The sequence below is a fragment of the Dipodomys spectabilis genome, unplaced genomic scaffold, assembly GCF_019054845.1.
Source record: "Dipodomys spectabilis isolate Male_0828 unplaced genomic scaffold, ASM1905484v1 ptg000155l, whole genome shotgun sequence".
NCBI classification, from domain to species: Eukaryota; Metazoa; Chordata; class Mammalia; order Rodentia; family Heteromyidae; genus Dipodomys; species Dipodomys spectabilis.
The window spans coordinates 3,492,863-3,515,820 of record NW_024870832.1 but is presented as its reverse complement, the minus strand read 5'-3'; the positions used below and the strand labels follow the sequence as shown (position 1 = coordinate 3,515,820).

General features: G+C 42.5%; 1 protein-coding gene across 7 annotated transcripts in view; it reads right to left on the bottom strand.

The window, feature by feature from the left end:
- Nucleotides 1-9,784: 9,784 nt before the first annotated feature.
- Nucleotides 9,785-22,958, bottom strand: part of Gria1 (glutamate ionotropic receptor AMPA type subunit 1) — a 345,667-nt gene continuing 332,493 nt past the window's right edge. For 4 of the 7 annotated variants that reach the window (XM_042692390.1, XM_042692389.1, XM_042692392.1 and 1 more), the window contains 2 exons: nucleotides 19,357-19,491; nucleotides 9,893-10,093 (listed from right to left, as the gene is read on the bottom strand). In XM_042692390.1, coding sequence (XP_042548324.1) covers nucleotides 9,893-10,093; nucleotides 19,357-19,491 — 336 coding nt within the window. Of the gene's footprint in view, nucleotides 10,094-19,356; nucleotides 19,492-22,958 lie in introns of all 7 variants that reach the window. The other 3 variants (XM_042692388.1, XM_042692387.1, XM_042692391.1) reach the window with 1 other exon arrangement.

Below are 22,958 nucleotides of genomic sequence, written 5' to 3'. Positions count from 1 at the left end.
ATTAGCTTCTTTTTAAAAATAATATAATTGGGGAAAATGTTTGGATAATTTCTAAAGTCCATTCTGCTTCATAGAGCTCTTCAGAATCTCATTTATTTATTAAAATTATTCTATCGGGAAATACTTCTACCTCCCTTTCCTAATATATTGTGAAGCATGAAAGCAGATAACAAATATATGCTCATTGGAAGCGTGCATATGTTCAACCAACCTTACCTATTTCATTATTCATTAAGTCATTCTACAGTGATCAAAGCCTGGATAGTTTCTGTGGCTTTTTTTTTTGTGATCGTGTGCTTACTGACTGTGGCAGTAATCCAAACATATTTATGCAGAAACCTTCCATATATTCTGTACATTTTAAGAGCATCTGTCCTGTGGTACCTGTGAGATATTATTTTCACCATTTCCTAGTGACCCACTCCCCAAAACTTATTATAAACCTTCAGGCTTTGAGGAGAATGTTTTATTATAACAAGGATGGCCAATACATTGCAAAGGCTTGTCCAGGGTTTTGTTTTTTGTTTTTTTAATAGAAACTATTGTATCATCAAATGGCTTCTTCTCATCTATGTTGGAAATTCCTATATTGTGAGATTTATATAACATCTAGTTTGCTAAAGTCTACTTCTGCCCCCTCAGTTTGCTCCTGTGTGAGATTAGATCGCTGGCCACACCTCCTAGAGTGATTGACTTGAGGATGGATGGAATGAGTGCCATGCTCAGAGCCACGCCTCCCAGAATGATTGACATGAGGATGGAATGAGTGCCGTGATCCTATCTTGGGATAGTGCTCTCCCCAGGATAGATGCCTGAAGTATGTTAGTATTTCTTGTTTGATTATTTGTTTTTGTTCAGGTTTTGGGCCTTGTCCTCTCACTTTTTTTTTTCTTCTGTTTAAAGCTGGTGCTTTACCACTTGAGGCAAATCTTCACTTCTGGCTTATGTTTTGGTGGTAATTGGGAGGTAAGAGTCTTTTGGACCTTTGAGCCTGGGCTGGCTTTGAACTGCAATTCTCAGATCTCAGCTTCCTGAGTATATAGGATGAGAGTAGATGAAACTGCCCAGGTGCTTGGCCAGCTTTTCTTTTCTTTTTTTTTCTAGACTCAAGGTCTGATTAATAAATGAGTCTCTTTTTTCAATCCCCAAACCTCCAACCACTCTCTGCTTCACGATAAATTCAACATCAGCTTTCCAAACCCAGCCTAGCCTCATAATTCACAGCTCTCCTTGGCCATCCTGATGCCAGCTCTGTGGCCAAGTTGCCCTTTTCCTAAAGAAGCCTTCTCAATCCTGCCTTCACACCCTGATTTAATCAGTTTCCCCTTTTCTGAAAGCCATCTCTTCCGATTCTGGTTATATAATACATACACAATGCTCAAAGCAGAATACAAACTCAGTTCCCTACCTTCCATTTTCCCCCCCCCTCAGGCCAAGATGATCTATGCCTCCTTCAGACCCCTGTAGTGCTTCAGTGCTACCTATTCCAGTTCATTTATTAAGTCATTCAATAAATACTGATTAAGGATTTATTGTATGGCAAGTATTGGGCTATGGGGTGAAGGATGAGGTCACTGGCCTTGTGAATTCATAGTCTAGATGGGGGGGTGCCTAAAATTGAATACGCACTACATTATTAGATGGTGGTGGGAAGACTTGTGTCAGATAGGTGCTGTTCTTGGTAGATGATACAAAGTTAAGGTATGGGTGACGAGGAGACAGACTTGTAGAGATCTGAGTGAGAAGGTTTCAAGCTAAGGGAACAAAAGGTTAGAAGGGTGTTGAAATGGTCCTAATGGCATATTGAAGAAAGGAAGAGAAGCTGGTATGGCTGAAAAATAGTGAGCAAAGAGGAGAGATGTGGCTCGAGCCTTACTTCTAGAGATTGCACACAAAATGTTGACAAGCATATGGAAGATGACCAAGGCACTTTCCCCCCCTCTTATTTAACACAGACCACCTTTCAACTTGTTCTGTACTTAACAGGTTTCTTTGTCATTTTTTGCCCCTCAACTATGAACACTCTTAGAAGAAGGTTCTCGCTCATTGTTTCTTACTCTCCACGATCTCTACCTGTGGACCTGGATGCGTGCTATGTATATAGGTATGTTTGAAGGATGAAGGCATCTCATTTTGGGGTAAAGATGCTGCTTATCTGATCTCTTAGTGGGGGGAAGAGAGAGGAGAAGGCTCATGTGTGGCTCTCCTTGAATTGGTTCCTGGCTTGCACTGCCACTTGTCAAAGAGAGATCAAGGAAACAGAGCAGCAGAACACAATCTATCTGCAGGCCTAGCCCCTTGCTATCTCCTGAGTCAGGTCATTAGCTCTGTTTTATCGCTTGATTGACTCAGCCTTGTCTTCCCTGTTAGGTATGGTTAATGCCGTTGGACCATCTCCTCTAACTGCAATTCTCTAAACTCAACTTCTTTCTGACTTCATTTCATGTAACTGTCATCTTCTCTCTGTTCACTCAACTTAGAATCCTGTTTCTTTTTTTCTTTTCCTTTTCCCTCCCTCCCTCCCTCTCTCCCTCCCTCCCTCCCTCCCTCCCTCCCTCCCTCCCTTCCTTCCTTCCTTCCTTCCTCCAGCATTTTCTGTTTATGTGGTACTGAGGAATCAAACCCAGGGCTTCATGCATGCTAGGCAAGCACTAAGCTAAATTCCCAGCACCTCCTCCTCCCTCCCTCCCTCCCTCCCTCCCTCCCTCCCTCCCTCCCCTCCCTCCCTTTTCTCCCTCCCTCCCTCCCTCCCTCCCTCCCCTCCCTCCCTTTTCTCCCTCCCTCCCTCCCTCCCTTCTTCCCTCCCTCCCTCCCTCCCTCTCTTCCTTCCTTCCTTCCTCCCTCCCTCTCTTCCTTCCTTCCTTCCTTCCTTTTCTTTCTTTCTTTCCTTGTCCTGAGCTTGAACTCAGCTCCCAAGCTCTGTTCCTGACCTTTTGTGTTCAAGGCTAGCACTCACTTTTTGGTTCTGCTTCCGGCTTTTTGGTGATTAATAGGAGATAAGAGTCTCACAGACTCTTCTGCTTGAGCTGGCTTTGAACTGTGATCCTCAGATACCAGCCTCCTGAGTAGCTACAATTACAGATGTGAGCCACCAGCCCTTTAGCTCCTGTCCCTTTTCTATTTAGCCGTGTCTTGTCATCATCCACACCTCAGCGTACTATGTGGATGCTGTAATGATATAGTATCCAATCATATAACCTCCATTGAGGTTTCTCAACCACAGTACTATTGGCATTTTAGGTAGAGGTCAGTCTTCTCTGTGGGAAGCTCTCCTGTGCATTGTGCTATGGTCAGCATCCACCCCTGGTCTCTATTCACCTGTGCCAGTGCAGCAGCCTCTTCCTTTGATCATGAAAACTCAAAATGGTCCAGATACCTCTCAGAGACAAAATGAGTGAGAGCCACTTACAATGGGAGACTGTAAACAAGAGAGCTCTTCCTCTCGTTTTACAAATGAGGACACTAAAACTTAAGAGTGGTAAAATGAATAAATAGCTCAAGGTCACCCAGCAAGCAAAGTGCTAGTGGTGCAGGTATTTTATATCTTATAAATCATGATCTGGTGCTTTGTTTAGCAGGCTAGATAAACCTGGAGACAAAATTGTATTAGAATCTAGGCTAAGCTCTTAGTTGGACTCATGACCTTGATGTGTGTGTGTGTGTGTGTGTGTGTGTGTGTGTGTGTGTGTTGGTATTAGGGCTTGAACTCAAGGCCTCTTGCTTTCTTTTGTTTTTTTCACTCAAGGCTGGTGCTTTACCACTTGAGCTACACCTCTCCTTCTGGCTTTATTTGGGTGGTTCACTGGAGATAAGAGTCTCAAAGACTTTCCTGCACAAGCTGGCTTTGAACCACAATCCTCAGATCTCAACCTCCTGAGTAGCTAGGATTACAGGCCTGAGCCACAGGGGCCCAACTTGACGTTGGTGTTTGAAGCCTCCATTTTTTTTCTCATGAAGGCAATAAGGCCCCATCATGCAAGGTTTGTTTAGAGGATCAAGGGTGATGCGTCTGAGACTTTAACATCAGAATAAATCTTGTAGTTAATGTCAGCAAATGCTGCCTCCCATCCTCAAGCACACAATAAAAAGGACAAGCAAAATAGAGGAAGAAGACTTAGAGTGGTCACCAGGTGGACTGAGAGTGCCCGTAGAAGATGAGATGGATGGTTGGAGTCTTCCTGAGCTATGTCACAAAGGCAGATGGTGGGATTTTTGTGTCTAGAATGGAAATAGCCAAGTAGTTTTCCAGTTTGGAAAATAACTGCCTTGGTTGGAGGCTGACTCATCTGACAAAGCTGTCTCTCTCTCTCTCTTCCCTTCCTGCATCCCCCTCCTCCCCACCCAAGAGCTATTGCGCTGATGATAATCTTACCTTGAAAGTCCCGTGACACTCTTTTCTTGCCCATAGAATGTCAGGTTATTATGTGCATGTGTAAAGGAGCCTTGAGAGCTCAAGTTGGGATATCTGTCTTTTGCTCTTCCTGTGTCAGGTGGCTGTAATAATAGTGTATCCTGCAGTGCCATGGTGTGTTTTGCTGTTGTAGATTTTGTTTTTGTGTTTTAGTTGTGGGGACTGGATTCAGTCTCCCACATACTAAGTGAAGAGCTCTATCTCTGAGCTATGGTTTATCCCTAGGGCCATGGAGATTGGATATCCTGGACTTTCTCCCTCTCCCCTGCCCTCCCCTTCCCCGCTCAGCTCAGGTTCAAACTTATTGAGGATGTATGAGTATGCTGTTCAGAGGTCCGGTATTGGCCAGGTTTCTTCTCCCTTGTGCCTGGCTCTTCACAAGAAATTCAGTTCCCAGTTATGAGACTGTCCACAAATACAGCCATAATTTAGGATGCACAAAGGGCAAAAGGAAAGGGATTGCAGGCTAATAAAGTGGTTCACCACCAGGAAAAAAGGGGTCTGCTGTTAGTCTGGCTGCAGACAAATATCCTTAGTACAATGCTTTGTAATTTTCAAAGACTTCCTTCCTTTCACTTTTTCTTTCTTCCTTCCTTTTCTCCCCCTTCCTTCCTTCCTTCCTTCCTTCCTTCCTTCCTTCCTTCCTTCCTTCCTTCCTTCCTTCCTTCCTTCTTTCTCCCTTTCTCTCTCCCTTTCTCCCTCCCTCCCTCCCTTCCTTCCTTCCTTCCTTCCTTCCTTCCTTCCTTCCTTCCTTCCTTCCTTCCTTTCTTTCTTTCCTTCCTTCCTTCCTTCCTTCTCTTTCTTTCTTTCTTTCTTTCTTTCTTTCTTTCTTTCTTTCTTTCTTTCTTTCTTTCTTTCTTTCTTTCTTTCTTTCTTTCTTTCTTTCTTTCCTTCCTTCCTTTTCTTTCTTTCTTTCTTTCTTTCCTTCCTTCCTTCCTTCCTTCCTTCCTTCCTTCCTTCTCTTCTTTCTTTCTTTCTTTCTTTCTTTCTTTCTTTCTTTCTTTCTTTCTTTCTTTCTTTCTTTCTTTCTTTCTTTCTTTCTTTCTTTCTTTCTGCTTTATTGTATGCATTAGTACTGGGCTTGAACTCAGGACCTCAAACTCTCTCTTGCTTTTTCCACTCAATGCTGGTTCTCTACCACTTGATCCATATCTCCAGTTCTGGCTTTTTGCTGGTTAATTGGGAATACTTTTTTGCCTGGCTTGACTTTGAACTGTGACCCTCAGACCCTCCTGAATAGCTAGGATTACAGGCTTGAGCCACGAGTGTGCCTAGCCACAAAGACATTTCATACTTGGAGAAACTCAGGATAGCCCAAGTGTGGTTTTTTTCCCTAGCTGTGAATTCTAATAGCTCAGGAATTCAGGATAAAACAACCCCAGACTACCACTACCACCACCAAAACAACTATAAGGGCCTGTGTTTCATCTTGGCCAGCTAACTCTGGAAAGGCATCTAGATTGAATCTTAGTGACTTGAAAATTGCCTTTGAGCATTCTAAAACACATTTAAGTTGAGAATTATTGCCTATTTTGAGAGAAGACATTTTTATTTGTGCGTGTGTGTGTGTGTGTGTGTGTGTGTGTTGTTGTTGTATGGGCGACTGTACCCAGAACCTTGCATTTTGTAGGGAAACTCTTTACTCCATCAACAATCCCTAAGCCATGATGTCCCAATTTCTTTGATAAACAAAGGGGCTTGAACTCAGGGCTTGGGTGCTGTCCCTGAACATTTTTCATCAAAACTAGTGCTCATCAGCCACAGCTCCATTTCGTGTGTGTGTGTGTGTGTGTGTGTGTGTGTGATGCTTAATTGGAAATAAGACTCATGGGCTTTTCTGCCTAGGTTGGCTTTGAACCATGATCCTCAGATTTCAGCCTCCTGAGTAGCTAGGATTATAAGCATGAGCCATCAGTACCCAATTTAATTTGATTTTGAGTTTTTCTGTTATTTCAGTGAAAGATATTTGTACCTCTCTCTGCAGGGCCTGGACAATTCTGTCATAGTGCCTTTTACAGTGTGACAGACCAGGTAACCTGAAGAATATGGGGAGGGTGGTTCAAAGAGTCCAGGAAAGGAGCACTGGTGGTTTTATTGGTTGAGATGAGTGTCTCAGTAACTTTTTTGCTTGGGTTTGCCTCCAGCTGTGAACTTTCTAATCTCTGCCTCCTGAGTTGCTAGGATTATAGATGTAGGTCACTGTACTCAGCCCAGAAAGCTCATCTTACTGTGGGAGAGAAAAGCTGTAGGGCAAGGACAAGGATCATGGGGCCAGGGGATGGAAACTCAGTCTGGAGTTGGGTTTTGCTGTGACCTTGTGCACACCACAAATATACTTTGGCCCCAATAATGGGACATGTCTGAGAGACATTCCCCATCATCCATCCAAATTGGAAATACCATGGCTGTAAGTCAAACCCAGTTTTCTATGAGGTTGATGCCATAGATGCTGAGTGCAGATACCATTCTACCTTTGTGTGTGTGTGTGTGTGTGTGTGTGTGTGTGCGCGTGCATGTGTGTGTTTTAATACCTAATGAATTAACTCACAACATTCAGGTCCAGCCAAAATGACTTCAGCGATGTTTATGAGGCGGGCCCAGCGATCATCATTAAAAACCAATTACTCTGGTTCAACCATAAGACAAGAACCTTTAGAGCCCTGGCTTCTGAAATGGAACAACAACAAAAAAATGGAATGGACAAAGATGAAAAGCAGGTCATGGATCCACAGTGATTTAATTCTCGGTGATATTTTCATTTTATGCAAATACCCAAAGGAAAAAAAAAAAAGAAAGAAACCTGGCTCTCTGAAAGTTAAATAGGAACCCTCCCCCCAAATAATGACTGTTTGATCAAGCAAGAATCCTTTCACACATCTGCTGAGTTAAAAACAAAAATAGAGGTTAAATAATAATAATAATAATAATAATAAAAGCCCAGGTACCAAACAGCAAAATTTAATGAAAGCCAGAACTGTTAAGTATGGATTCTTGTTGAGAAAAATGTCAGTTTCTTGCAGAGTATTCCCATTGCTCTATTTTTAAGAAAAAATGTAGTAAAAATACATAATACAAGTTAACTTTTTTTTTCTTCTTGCTTCTGTTTCCCCTTCCTACATCCATTGGTGAAAATAGCATCTTCTTTGGAGTCTTGGACTCCTCTCCTCATGTTGCTCAAACCCCTCATTTCAAGCATAGACGATCTCTCTGTAGCAGATCATGTTTACTGGTAGGCCTAGTGATTTGAGAATATTTTACCAGGCCAAAGGCAAAAAGTCTTTAGAAGCAGGTTGATGATAAAGGGTTATGTTCAACTCTTCTGAAGTATAGGCTTTCCTAGTGTCGGGTCACGTCCTCTTCAAAGTGGAAGGCTAAGAGCTAAGAAAAAGTCTGGCATTCGGGCAAGATGTTGGAGTTGGACATTTGTTGGCAATATTGAAAAGTACAGTCCACCATCTTGAAAATGCTGCTCTCTATACCAGACTTGGTATGAAGACTTGAGAAAAATGGACCAACCCTTGAGTTCAGAGAGTAGAAGAGTTGGCTTGGGAATGGGCTTTCTGTTGTGACTGATGAAAGAGAATGAGGGGAAACATGAAAATGGTGAGTGTTCACCAACAGAATCCATGGATAAAGCCCATTGTAACTTCACCATAACCCCTTAGCAGGCTCCCAAAACAGGTTTGTCGGTTGCTAATAGAAGGTTGGATAGACATAAAAGGGGAGGAAACACACCAAAATACGGTTGTCAATAAAAGCGAATGGTACATGGCACTGGCTGAATCATGCACCTTAGAAAGTGTGGCTGTTGGAGAGCAGGAAGCCAATTGCACCAGGAATGAAAGCTGGGCTCTCCAATAAAATGATGTGCTGGAATCTCCCACATCCAACCAAAGTTTGGAGTCAGCCCAGGTGAGCCTTGTTCCTTCTCCAACCATATTTTACCCTAGCTTGATCCTCTCGGCATGGGTGTATTGATTCTGCGCATAGTAATATAATATCCTTGTTCTCTCTTAACCAAAGGAGAAGATCAGACTTCTTGGGTTAATAGTTTTGATCAGGCATATTTTGTGTCCCCAATGTCATTAGGATAACTCATATCCCTGTCCTTCTTCACATAACTCACTCTTGGGCTTGCTTCTTAAGAGCACATTCTCACATGCTAAGCAACATTCTAGACGAATACTGTATCAGTCTATTAGGCCTCTCACTGGGACAGGATTCACTGTGGAGGGCTGCCTCATGGGACAACTCTGAGGTTTCCACTTTCCAAATTCTTCTGTCCCCTTTTCTTCTCTACTTCACTTGCATACCCTGTCTTTCCCACATAAGAGGTTCCAAGGGCCAAACTCCACCAACAGGGTTCCTGCTCAGATGTCAAAGCAAATGGTATCCCTCTGGCTGTCAGCAATTCCCAGGCTTGTGTTAGTTCAGGAAGGCCAATTAGCTTTCAGCCAACACACAACCTGTCTTTGAAGCCTGCACATGAAGCCATTACCAAAGAATATGCTTCTCAAGGGTGAGGCCAACTCTGAAGAAATTTGCCATGGTCATTTTTGGCGCATCAGAAATTCTCACATCTTAGTGGATATTTTTTTTAAGAAAAAAGTTTTTAAGCAGCAATAATGAGTCCTCCTCTGGATGAAGATCTGCCCTCGTCCTTTCCAACACCTTTTCACATATGTTCTTGGCTAAATCAGTGATTCCAGAATGTTCCATCTGGGGGGATGGGCAGTCGTCTTTTCTAGTAACTCTCTCTCTCTCTCTCCTTCCAAGGCTTGGGGCCAAGGAGCAGAAGGTGACGTGGAACCTTGTCTCTCCCTTCCCCTGGGAAATTAGTTTGAATTTTGCTCCCCCTCCCCCTTTTCCTTGCTTTGTAAGGTGGAATGAATCTTGATTCTCTCCAATCTGAAAACTGAAGAAGAAAGGTTGGGAAATGAGAAAGGAAGGAAGGAAGAGGCGGGGGGCTCACAGAACCCTCCAACTGGATAGATGAGTAAGAAAATGATCACGCACACAAAGATGCATTAACAGCCGAATTAAAAAAAAAAACCGAAAACCAAAAACCAGTCCAGCACGTTCACGAATGTTCCAACGACTTCCTTTCCAGAGGCGCAGGATTTGCTCGGTGTGAGTGTCTATCTCTCTCACTGAAGCCCAGTGTTATTTATCATCCTTATTTAGCCAACGTAAAAGGGTGAAAGAACACACATACACACACACACACACAAAAAAAAAGAAAGAAAGAAAAGAAGAAAAGGTAAAAGGAAGGTAAAATTTTTTTAAAAAAATTCATTAGGAAAAAATCTGTTGGCTCTTCTTTCTTGTGGTTGGTGGTGGGTAGCATTTTCATCTTGTTGGGGTTTTTTTTTTTGTCTTTTTTTTTTTTTTTTGGCACTGAAGGATTTCGGATGGGATCAAGGGAGCCTGAGCCTGCTCCCAAAGGGTTTTATGTTTTTTTTTTTTCCTGTTCTGCTCCAGTTACAACCCCGTGGCCCCCAGAGGCATCCCTGATGTATGACTCATGCAGGGGATGGACTGCATGGACTTGGGAAAGTCGTGACTGACCACCCGGCCATTCTCTCCGCTGCCACTGCCGCTGGTTCCTGCCCCACTGTTGCGAGGGAGAGTCGATGTCCGTATGGCTTCGTTGATGGATTGCTGTGGGATCAAACAGAAACCCTTTTTCAGAAGGACAGGGGTGTTCTACCCCAGGTCCTTGGTAATGATGGTCAAGGGGAAATAGACTGGACTGAACTAAAACCCCTAATTCTCCTTTCTATCCAGGTGTTTGGGTTTTCCCCTCCTGTTCTTCTCTAGTATGCAGAAATCCACTTCCACTCACAAAGCTTGTGTGTGGCTAAATCAGGGCAATGCTTATTCCGTCTCTAGGAATAAGCATCTAGGAATATTCTTCCTTTAGTAACTAGGTTTCATGTTTACTAAATAAGCTAGTCTTGGGGGAGTGCACAGATCTTTCTTAATGCTTCTATTCTGTGATTCCTAAAGGTGGATTATTCCTTGGAATGATTGATTTTGATAAATAGAGATTAAATGGACAAGTAGAGAAAAACTAAAAGAAAAATCTGTATTCTAATTCTGGTTTGGATATCAACCAATCAACACATCGTGGGACTTTGTGCTTGTCAAGATTCTTATTTTTAAGCCTTTTAAATCAGTCTATAAAACATTACTAGGTATCTGTAGACCTCTTCTCTCCATCCTTCCCTCCCTCCTTCCCTCTCTCCCTTCCTCCCTCCCTCCCTTTCTTCCTTACTTCCTCCCTCCTTCCATCTCTTCCTCCCTCTCTTCCTTCCTTTTACCTCCCTTCTTCCTCTCCACTCCCTCATTTCTTAGCATGAGTGACATTATTGCATTAAAATGCTTTGAATTGCTAAAAGAAACCGAGGACATATTATTGCTAGGCTCAACGAAAAACTTTCTATTTTTCTTTAGAAAAAAATTCCATACTCCCTGTAGCACTACACGTTCAGGAAGTACAAGACTCATCTGTGTAAGACAAAATGGAAAATGTAATTGGAAAATGTGCTACAGAAAATAAGGATGCCTTTCTCAGATTATGGTGGGCATGCTGAGGCTTCCCACCACCATACATGACCCACACTTCAACAGAGACATCAACTGGGTGCTACTAGCCTTGTAGTTTCTAGGGGGCTGAAAAGGATTCTGAGAATCAATCCCCCAAATAGGAGAAATTCAGTGGAGTATTTAAGACTGTAAGCTAGGTCAAGAATCATATATTATTAGACACAAGGACAGATTCTCTTCAGAGTTCTTTTATAGAAAGAAATTTTATGACATGAAATTCCAGATCTATCTTTCTGACCTCTGCCTTCCCATGAAAAAACCATCACAGTTGACAAATGTCTATAATCTTAGCTGGGACTCAGGGCGCTGTGATCTGAGTATCAAATTCCAAATCTAGCCCCAGCACACAAAGCTGAGAGACTATCGTCAATTACCCAGCAAAAAGCCAGAAGTAGAAGTGCAGCTCAAGTGGTACAGCACCATCCTTGAGTGAAAAAAGCTAAGAAAAAGTGAGGAAATCTGAGTTCAAGTCCTAGAATTGAGGTGGAAAGAAAGAAAATAAAGATATAAAGATGGAAACAGAATTTTTGAGGTGGGGCTTAGTTTTTGTTTGGAAGGAATCAATATAAGGGAAAAGAGATGGCTATGGTGAAAGGTTTCTTTTCTTTCTTTCTTTCTTTCTTTCTTTTTGTCAGTTATGGGGCTTGAACTCTGGGCCTGAGTGCTGCCCCTCAGCTCTTCAACTCAAGGCTAGCGCTCTACCACTTGAGCTACAGCACCACTTCTGGTTTTCTGGTGGTTTATTGGGGATAAGAGTCTCATGGACTTTCCTAACCAGGCTGGCTTTGAACCGTAATCCTTAGATCTCAGCCTCCTGAGTAGCTAGGATTACAGGCATGAGCCACTGGAGCCGGGTGAAAGGTTTATTTCTCTAAGACGAATCATATCCATTTTCCAAGACTTATTCTGTCATTTAGTACCCATATGTTATATATTCTCTTGTAATGGCTCTGCTACAGATGTGTTTTATTTATTTGTTCAATTACTTATTTATTTATTTTTTTATTTTTGCCACTCATTGGGCTTGAATTTAGGGCCTGGGAATTGTTCCTGAGCTTTTGTGCTCAAGGCTAGTGCTCTACCATTTAAGCCACAGCTCCACTTCTGACTTTTTTTTTTAGGTGGTTAATTGGAATTAAAAGTCTTTTAGTTCGTTTTTCAACATAAAGACTTGAACATCTCATTGTTGCAGTGGGTCCACCTGTATCCCTATTTAAATGCTTTGTTTTTTCCCTTCCACTCTGTGTGTGTGTGTGGGAGATGGGAAGGGATGGGAAGGGGAAACAAAGGAGGAGGCAACAATGCTTGATAAGAAATGTACTCATTATCTTGCCCATGTAATTGTAACTCCTCTGTACAGTATTTTTACAATAAACAAAAGTCTTTTAGATTTTCTTGCCTGAGCTGGCTTTGAATCACGATCCTTAGATCTCAACCTCCTGTATAGCAGGATTACAGGTGTGAGCCATCAGTGCAAAGCAAGTTTTAACATACATACACACGTCTATCTATCTATCTGTCTGTCTATCTACCTACCTATCTATCTATCTATCTATCTATGATTAACTTGTGGGTGGAGATGGGAGGGAAAAACTGTGAGAGAGCAAGAGAAGGGGTAACATTGTCCAGAAAGAAATATACTTGTTAGCTGACTTATATAACCATCACCCTTTGTATATCACCTTTACAATAACAAATAGGGAGGGATGGATGAGAATGTTGAAAGGGGTCACATTCAACAAGATATTTGGTATTCATAAGCTCTTTTGTCAGATGGTAACTCCTTTGTACAACTACTTAAAGGTCATAATAAAAAGAATAAAATAAAATAAATTTTCTGGGCTGGGAAGGTGGCTCAGTGGTAGAGCGCTTGCCTTGCATGCATGAGGCCCAGTATTCGATTCCTCAGCACCACTTAAGCAGAAAAAGCTGAAAGTGGCGCTGTGGCTCAAGTGGTAGAGCGCTCACCTTGAGCTGAAGAGCTGAGGGACAGTGCCCAGGCCCAGAGTTCAGCCCCCACGACTGACCAGAAATAAATAAATAAATAAAGTCTCTTTCATTAAAAAAAAATCCACAAGTCAAATAAATTGACCCCATCTGTCCCTTTGCCCACATTGAGCTTGTTTCCTTAAATTCTGTAAACTTGGTTTATTTACTTTCTCCCTTGGCAATCCTCCACCAAAAGAGGAAATGCGATTTGGATTTCAGTCTTTTAAGTCAAAAGGCCAAATAAATATAAGCATGAGTCCACATGAGGAAGATGTGCACTGAACACATAGTTAATGCTTATTTACTCTCACTGACAAAGAGAAAAGTTTGGAAAAGAAATCACATTGATCTAAATGGGAAATGCGGAACTTTCTATGGTTTAGCTCAGAATGTCCAGCCTGCATTGATTTTTCTCTGCCACATTCCTTTCATTATTAAGGGAGTTTAACTCAAAAGGACCCCCCCACACACACACTCCCATCCTTATGTTTAAAATTCACACTTTAGACTTTGTTCCTCACATATTCCCACAATGTTGCCTTCAAATTGGAGGAACTTCATGAATTTATCTTGTCAGACAAGATTTCATGGCATAGTCAACAATGGTCTGAGATACTTAGCTGGGTATTAAAACAGAAAATTTTCAAGTCATTGGGTGCTGGTGGCGCAGGCCTGTCATCCTAGCTGCTCAGGAAATTGAGATCTAAGGATGGTGGTTCAAAGCCAGCCTGCGTAGAAAAGTCACCAATGAGTGATCCAAGAGCTGAAAAGTGGAGCTGTAGTTTGAATGGTAGCCTTGAATCAAAAACCTAAGGGACAGCACCCAGGCCCTAAGTTCAAGCCCCTCGTGGTAGCACAAAAAAATCATCCTCATAAAAAAAAATAAAAGAGAGAGAGAGAAATCTACAAGTTATATCACCAGAGCTGGTTTTCCTGGAAGCTGAGAGCTTTTCAGAGGTTTGTACTCCACTGTGCTCATGGGCTCTTAGGAAAAGAGATCAATTGAGCCATATTGACTTGAAACACAGTGCTAAAAAAAAATCAGACCAGACACTGATGGCTCATGCCTTGTCATCCTAGCTACTCAGGAGGCTAAGATCTGAGGATCGAGGTTCAAAACCAGCCCTGTCAGGAAAGTCTGTAAGATTCTTTATCTCCAATGAACCACCAGAAAACTGGAAGTGGCGCTATGGCTCAAAGTGGTAGAGCACTAGCCTTGAGCAGAAAAAGAGCTCAGGAACAGCACGTAGGCCTGGAGTTCAATCTCACAACTGAACAACAACAACAAAAAGTAACTCACTAGTTCTTTTTTCTTCTTCTTCTTTTTTTTTGGGTCCAGTCGTGGGGCCTGAACTCTGGGCCTGGGCACTGTCCCTCAGTTCTTCAGCTCAAGGCTAGCACTCTATCACTTGAGCCACAGTGCCACTTCCGGCTTTTTTTCCCCCTGCTTATGTGGTGCTAGGAATCGAACCCAGGGCCTCATGCATGCAAGGCAAGCACTCTACTACTGAGCCACCTTCCCAGCCCCTCACTAGTTCTTAAATTTCTCTGCACACTAGGTCACTAGGTGACTAGGGTACTTTGAGCAAAAGTCTGGATATTTGAGTCATAGTCCAATTCCATTGACTTAATTGATCTATTCCATTCACTTTAGAGAAAAGCTGATTGGCTGATGTATGACAACAATGATCTTCTAACCTAGTGAGAAAGTAGATGACTTTCTATAGGTCTTTCTAATCTCTACACCTAAGTTGTCATTAGCTGATGTGATTCCTGCCCTTGCTTCTGAGAGTCTGGTTCTCTGTCTCTCCTTGACACAGCAGTCATTTGTGTGTGTGTGTGTACGTGTGTGTGTGTGTGTGTATGCATGTGTGTGTGGTTCTGGAGCTTGAACTCAGGGACTGGGCACTGTCCCTGAGCATTTTGCTCAAGAGTAGCCCTCTACCACTTGACCTAAAGCTCTACAATTGGCTTTTTTGTGGTTAGTTGGAAACAAGAGGCTCACAGACTTTCCTACCCGGGCTGACTTTGAACCATGATCCTCAGATCTCAGCCTCCTGGGAAGCTAGGATTACAGGTGTGAGCCATTGGCTCTCAGCTTACAGCAGTCCTTCTTAAAGTGCATGCCAGCCATGGTGCCTGTTCTTGCTTTGTTTGAAACTGGGAGAAAAGGGCAAGTGGAAGGCACAACTTCAAAGCCTTCCCCAATTTGGCTCTTCAGAGATTCATTTTGCCAACAGGGATTCCAACCTAACCATTTGGTCTCTTGCTTGACTAATAAAATCCTACATAGTCTCTGCATGTCACAGAATAGCCTAGTAAAAGAACTCCCCTCGGTAATGACCTTATCCAGGCATGCCTGCAAAGAATTGGCAGTGACCACCTACCATAGAAGATGCTTTCCCTTGTGTTAGCAAGTCACTCAGCTGCTCGTTAATTACAGGGGAATGTGCAAAACCTCCATTGTCACTGCATAAGCCTGTCCCATGTAATTTTGCAAGATCAATGGCTCTCCTAGGGATGGGAGAGATGGGAACTTACTTCCACTTGGGAACAAGATGGTGAATAATGAAAGATTCTGCTGGACTAAGAGTCCTGTGTATTTTTCCTTGGCAGCCGAAAAGGGTGGGGATATCAGATGCTATTTTATTCAGAATGTGCCTTAAGGCCATATATATATATATATATATATGTATATATATATATATATATATATGCCCTTATATATAATATATACAATATATAATAATAATAATACATATATTATTTTGCCAGTCCTCTGGATTGAACTGAGCAGGGTCTGGGCCTGAGCTTCTTTTGCTTAAGGCTAGGACTCTACCACTTGAGTCACAGCACCATTTCCAGCTTTTTTGTTTGTTTGCTTGTTTATGTGGTACTGAGGAATTGAAACCAGGGCTTCATGATGCTAGGCAAGCACTCTACCATTAAGCCATATTCCCAGCCCAAGGTTATATATTTTTGCTATACTCCAACTGGGTGTTGGTGGTGCATGCTTGTAATCCTAGCTGTAATCTCAGGATTGTGGTTCAAAGTCAGCCCAGGTAGAAAAGTCCATAATACTTGAAAAAGAAAACTCTAGTTAACTAACCAAGAAGCAGAGCTGTGGCATAAGGGGTAAGAACAACAGCCTTAAGCAAAAAGAAAAAGAAAAAGAAACACACACACATTCTAGTTGTCATGTGGTTAGTTTAGAGCAGGAACAATATTTAGGGCTTGGGCTTTGTAGAAGCCATGTTGAATGGCTAATTGACCTGATAGAAAAAGCTTCTTCAACTTCTAATGTTTCACCTGCAACCTTTCAAGATGGTTGTGTTACATGGTTAATGAATATGTACTGAAAACACTTGGAAATGAAACTGAACACTACTTAAGATACCTTGCCTTCTTTTTTTTTCTTTTTTTATTTGTGCTGATAATGGAGCTTGAACTCCCTGCCTATATGCTGTCCCTTAGCTTTTCCTTTTTCTTGGTTTTTTTTTTTTTTGGTCGGTTGTGGGGCTTGAACTCTGGGCTTGGGGGCTATCCCTCAGCTCTATCAGCTCAAGGCAAGCAGTCTACCACTTGAACCACAGCACCACTTCCAGTTTTCTAGTGGTTTATTGGAGATAAGAGTCTCAGGGACTTTCCTGCTCGGGCTGGCTTTGAACTGTGATCCTCAGATCTCAGCCTCCTCGGTAACTAGGATTATAGGTGTGAGCCACTGGCACCCGGCTCCCTTACTTTTTCATTCAAGGCTGGTGCTCTATCATTCGAGCTTTTTTTTTCTTCTGGTTAATGAGAGTCTCCTGGACTTTGCTGCTGCTCCAGCTGGCTTTGAACAGTGATCCTCAGATCCCAGCTTCCTGAGCCTTCTTTTCTTTCCTTCCCTTTCCTTCTTTTCTCTATGTATATTTGTCTTCTTGCCACGCCTTCTTCCATGAGGTGTAGAAAAAGGCTTTTTGACTGCTGAGACATAAGGAGCCCTAAACTAATTTAGGATCTCAAGTCCTTAGGAGTTGGTCATATACAATGATGAAGGAAAGAAACAAGAGGAACAGTCTTGCCTAAAGCTCTTGTCTCAATCGGTCTGCATCTCCATAGAAGGTTATGGACTGCCCTTCTGAAAAAAAATAAGCTAATTACTCTGGGAAAAGGCAGAAGCACAGAGAGTAATAAAGCCAACTGCCATACTGGAAAGTCTGATTAGCAAGTGATGTGCATTCTTCGTTCATCTGGAGAAGAGAGGAGTGGAGAAATGAAGGAGACATTTCAGGCTTGGGGATTTTAGAGGGAGTAAGCAAAGAAGGCTTTGTTTGTGTCCAGGAATCCTTGTTATAGTTAGCCAAACTCGTTGGAAGTCTACATTAAATCTAGGATCTTATCCAATGTCTTTGGTGTGATCTGCTTTCAATTTTTTTTTTTTTTTGCCAGTTCTGGGGCTTGAACTCAAGGCCTGGGTACCGTCCCTGAGCTTCTTTTGTTCAAGGGTAGCACTCTACCATTTGAGCCACAGTTCCACTTCAGGCTTTTTCTATTTATGTGGTACTAAAAAATCAAACTCAGGGCTTCATGCATGTTAGGCAAGCACTCTATTACTAAGCCACAGTCTCAGCCTGGCCTTTTTATTTCTAAGATGACTTGGAGGTGGGTGATCTAGTCAAAGATAGGACCAAAGTATTCTTAGGTCTTCTAGTCAAATCACATATATGTGCCTCGATTGTTCCTTGTTGGTTTATCTTAGAGAAGTCTCCTTTTATTATTATTATTGTTATTATTTTATTATTATTTTGTCAGTCATGGGACTTGAACTCAGGGCCTGGGTGCTGTCCTTGAACTCTTTTGCTCAAGGCTAGCACTCTACCACTTTGACCCACAGCTCTGCTTTGGTTTTCTGGTGGTTAGTTGGACATAAGAGTCTCACAGACTTTCCTGCCTGTGCTAGCTTCGTACCATGATCCTGACATCTCATCCTCCTTAGTAGCTAGTATGTCAGGTATGAGCCACCGGTGCCCAGCTCCTGTGAATAACTTTTTTGTGCCCTTTGTTTGCTGAAGTTCCAAGGTGTTACAAGGTCACAGGCTACATTCCCATGATGCTTTGCTCACAGTGGTCACTTGATCAACTTCCTTAAACACTACCTTACTGAAGCAAAATGATCAAGTGTGAGAGACTTTCATAGTCATTTAGTCCTCCATTTCCTTCAGAAGCTCAAATGCGTATATTTGCTAAGATTTATTTATTCTCTACTTGTATACCTTCAGGTATACATAACTTGTGGGATTCTTTATCCCATCTTTCGGTTGCTATGTGAGAAAAATGGATTTTATGTATTATATTAACACTGAATTCCTTTCTTTCTTTCTTTCTTTCCCCCCTCTGTCTCTGTCTCTGCCTCTGTCTCTCTCTCTCTCCTTCCTTCTTTTCCTTCTTTTGGTGGTGGTAATGGTATTTGAACTCAGGGCCTTACTCTTGGCCACCAGTAGAGATCTCCAGCCCTTTTTGTTTTAGTTATTTGTCAGATAAATATCATCTCTCCCCTGCCCCTCCAAATGGACTCAGACTGGCATTCTCCTGCCCATAAAGCTGGGATTACAGGGATGAGCAACCACCCTATTTTTCTATTGCTTTTTGCCATTAGTTTTGTTGTATATTGTGGAGCTACATAAAACTGTTTTCTTTCCCACTTGGAATGTTTCCCTAAGTTTCCCAACAGCTCTTACATTCTTCCTCATCATTCCCTCTGTTGTGCTGTGGTCACCTCTCTTAGATGTGATTTGGGATTGTCTACCTTATCTAGCTACCACCTTCCTTTTCTTCAGGATCTAGTATGCAGTTGTCTAGATCACAAAGTAGAAGCAAAGACCAAATTCACCAAGTATAGGAAGATCCATGCAGAGTAGAGAGTAGCAAGACCTTCCATTTAATCCTGACATTTTCCCCCTCCCCCATTTAAGAGTAAATAGGCTTTCCCACATGTGGGGTGTGACACTTCTATTAAGACCACTGCAGAATCATTAGATTTTCTAGCAATCACTCTGGTCTCCTTGTGCTAGACTGTCCACTCAAACCTTTAATTTTATGACCCATCTATGCCTGATGTAGTTGTTATTTCGGGGGGTGCCTACATTTGCCTGGTGGATTCCATCTTCTTTCTATGATCAACTCTGGCCTATGTTCCTGTCACTTTTGAATGGTATCCTGTTTGTTCTTGGTCTTGGGCTAACCTCAAGCCCACCCCATCTCTCTCTAATCCTTTCTAGTCAAGAAATTTTCCTAAAATTCAGCTTGCATCCTAGATTGAAGGGAGGGGGAGGGATGAGGGGAAAGGACTAGGAAGATGATGACACCTTCATTCGTTTGGATTCACTACGGGATTTGTAGCAGAACTCAATTAAGGCAACCAGCATGGCTAGTCCCAGTCCTCCGATCAGGATGTAGAATACGCCTGCCACATTGCTGAGGCTCAGAGCACTTGTCTTGTCCTAAAAGGAGGAGGGAAAGGGGTGGGAGGGAAGAGGAAAAGTGAGTCAAGTAGCCAAAGATCATCCAAGCCACAGCATATGTACACACAATCACTCAATCCCATCCCCTCCTTAGCATACATAGCAATTCCATTGGCTGAGTATTCAACTCTTCCCCAGAGGGGATACAATGTAGATTACACATAAACTTTCCAACCATCCCTGTTGTGTCGAATTGATATGTTACTCCTCCTTAAATACCTTTTGCCTAGGGTGAGAGATAGCACAGTAAATCTGGGGGGTGGGGGTACATTCTATAAGAGGTGAACTCTGGAGAATACCCTGTTCTTTTTCGAAGACAACACCCCCTTCTTTTTTTTTCCCAACTCCTTGTCTGCCCCCATCTCTAAGTTGCTTGGCAACAAATCGACCTTACTCATGGCTCATGGCTCTGAGCTTTTTTATTTTTTGACTTTCCGAGTTGGTACTTAAAAAAAAAAAATGAACTGCCTCTTAGATGTGCCTTTGATTTCAACTTAATAAGACAGTGATTTTCCATATAAGAAAGACTAAAGGATGTATACTTTTAACCTCTGCGCTGAGTCCTTATTGGAGATGGGGGGGGAAGTGGGCAAGAGGGGAGAGGGGCTGAAACCTGGGGGCTTGCCATAGTAGAATGCCACTGAGATAGAAAATGGGCCTATTAAATCCTAATAATTGTGCTTAATTGTGCATTTTTTTTTCACTTGTTAGAGGTACTTGCTACAAGAACATCAGTAAGTAGATCAGAGTGGCGGAATTTAGATATCTCTGTTACTGATGGACAAAAAACCAAAAATGATATCGTGGTGCTTCTGGTACAGTGTGCTGAATTCCTAACTGTCTGGGACCAAATACTCAGGTTCAGCAAAAGGACATTACCCCTGAGTTCAGTCATGGCCAAAGGGTTCAAAAGTGGGCAAGTGAGGGACAATACTCCCCCCACCCAATATACCTAGACCCAAGTAGTGAGTGGGAGAAGGCACTTAAATTCATGGCAGATCCAAAAACAAACAAACAAAACAATCTAAATCTTGGCAGCATAGTCATCTCTAGTTGCCATGGTAGCTTTCCACACTTTTGTTTATATTGTCCATGCAGGAACAAAGGTCTCATTCAATTAAAATAAAATGCATGTCTCAGTGGGCTGATTGTGTGTGGTTTTATACCTCTCTGTGGGGGGATGGAGGCAGAGAACCACACAGGAGGTGGTGACTGTAAACTTTAGAAACGTCTCTGACACTTACTTATTAGACTCTGGGTGTTTGGAAGGAAGTTTCCTGGGGTGGGGTGGGGTCAAGGGGCGAGGGGTAGATGAATGAAGAGGGGAAGAGGGGGTGCCTGCAGTCAAGGAAAAAATGAGGGAAAAAGTGGGGAGGGGAGGGATGGGTGAGAACGTTCAAAGGGGTGACATGGATCAAGTTACGTGGTACTCAAACCACTTTGTTAGATGGCAACTCCTTTAGACAACTACTTAAAGATAATTTTTTTTAATGGAAAAAAAGAAAGGGAATATCTTATCCATCACTCCAGGAGCCTTTGCCCTATGACTGGTTGGTGCATTATATAGGATTTCAGCAGGAGCTGTATTTAGGGCCTGCACCTAGCAAGTAGCCCAGAGCAAGCAGAGACAGTGTTATCTAAAGCATATCACACTTCCAGTGGCTTTCTGCATCCGGTTCTCCTTAGCTAAGCCTCGCCTAGCTTTGGGAACAGTGGGGATGATTATTCAAAAGTTGCAAAGGGGTGAACGTGGCTCCTGCTGAGATAATTTGTCTGTTAAAAGTGCAAAAATAAATTTAACGCTTGGTGTGTTTCCGTGCATACCCTACCTCATTAAGAAAAAATGAGAGAAGGGGAGGGATGAGTGAGAGTATTAAAAATTGGGGTGTAGAGGGAAGACATTAATAAGATGTGTGGTATTCAGGAACTTCTTTGTTAGATGACAACTACTTGTAATTTTTTTAAAAGCGTTGAATGAGCACATGAATGTCTACTTCACATGACTTGTCCAGAACCTTTAACATGGATGGGTCTCTATGTGTTGTTCGGAAAGTATGGGTCCTGCACAGAAATTTCTAGAAGACTCTTTGGTTTGGACAAGGGCAAGGATGGGGTGAGATGGAGCGGTATTTTCCTGTATCATCAGCTCACATCACATCTTAGCAAAAACTGATCTTAGCTGTCAGTGATGGCAAGGAATGATAAGGAAAATGGGAGGCAGGAAGCTTAGAGCTGTGCTGAGTTCACAGGTTGATTTTCTTTTTCTTCCTTCCTTTCTTTCGTCAGTCCTTGGGGCTTGAACTCAGGGGCTGGGCACTGTCACTGAGCTTTTCTGCTCAAGGCTAGTGCTCTACAGTTTTAAGTGACAGCTTGATTTCTGGTTTTCAGGTGGTTCATTGGAGATAAGACTCTCATAGACTTTCCAAGTTGGCTTTGAACCGTGATCCTCAGATCTCAGCTTCCCAAATAGCTAGGATCACAAGTGGTATGAGCTGCCAGGGCCTAGCCTGATTTTTATTATGTTTTGATAGGGGAAGTATATCATACTGCTTTGTCTGTCCCCATGTTTTTCTTGCATTCACTGTGGTTGTAGGGAGCCTTCGAGGATGATGGAGTGGTGGGCAACCTCTTTTGTAACTCTTTCTGAAGATCCTATGAGAATGTCTCCCTCCTTGGCTCTAGAAGGTAAGAGTGTCCATTTATAGCCTCTCTGTGAACAAAGTATGTCACCCTATAGATGGAGCAACAGGTGTGTGACACCATATAAGCCAGCCTTTTCTGTGAAGATGGAATCTCCCAAACTTTTTTTACCTTGGCTAGCCTGGAACCATGATCTTCCTGATTGTGGGCCAATGTGCTCAACTCCTGCTTGAGCTGCAATTCCTGTAAACTTCTTGTCCAGGATGGTTTCAAACAATGATCCTCTTAATCTAGTCTCCAGAGTAGCTGGGATTACAGATTGGCTATGATGAGCTTTTAGAACAACTTTAGATCTTTCTAAGGATGCTTGAGGTCTTCCACTCTGTGGCCATTACTGACTCATTTCCCTCTATTGGATTATAAATGGGCCATCTTAGAGCAGAGTCAAAACAAAAATCTCTTTTACTTGAGGATCGGAGTTCTAATTCTTCCTTTGATCCACTGTGCATAGTTGAAGAGACTCTTCTTGTGGGTGTGTGTACAAAAGGCAATTTTCCCACTTCATAGGCAAATGCCAAGCTTCCTAGTTGTGAGTAGGGTTTGAGACTTTTGAGCATTTACCCAAGAGACCCTATGCTCTTCCTGTCCCAGAGCAGCTGTGTTCCCCCAGAGTTAGGCAGCTTGTTGGTGGGAGTGAAAAAAGTCACAACATGTCTCTCACCAGGAACAGAGAGAGAGACAGAGACAGAGAGAGACAGAGTGAGAGAGAAAGGCAGAGGCAGAGAACCAGAGACAGAGACATAGAG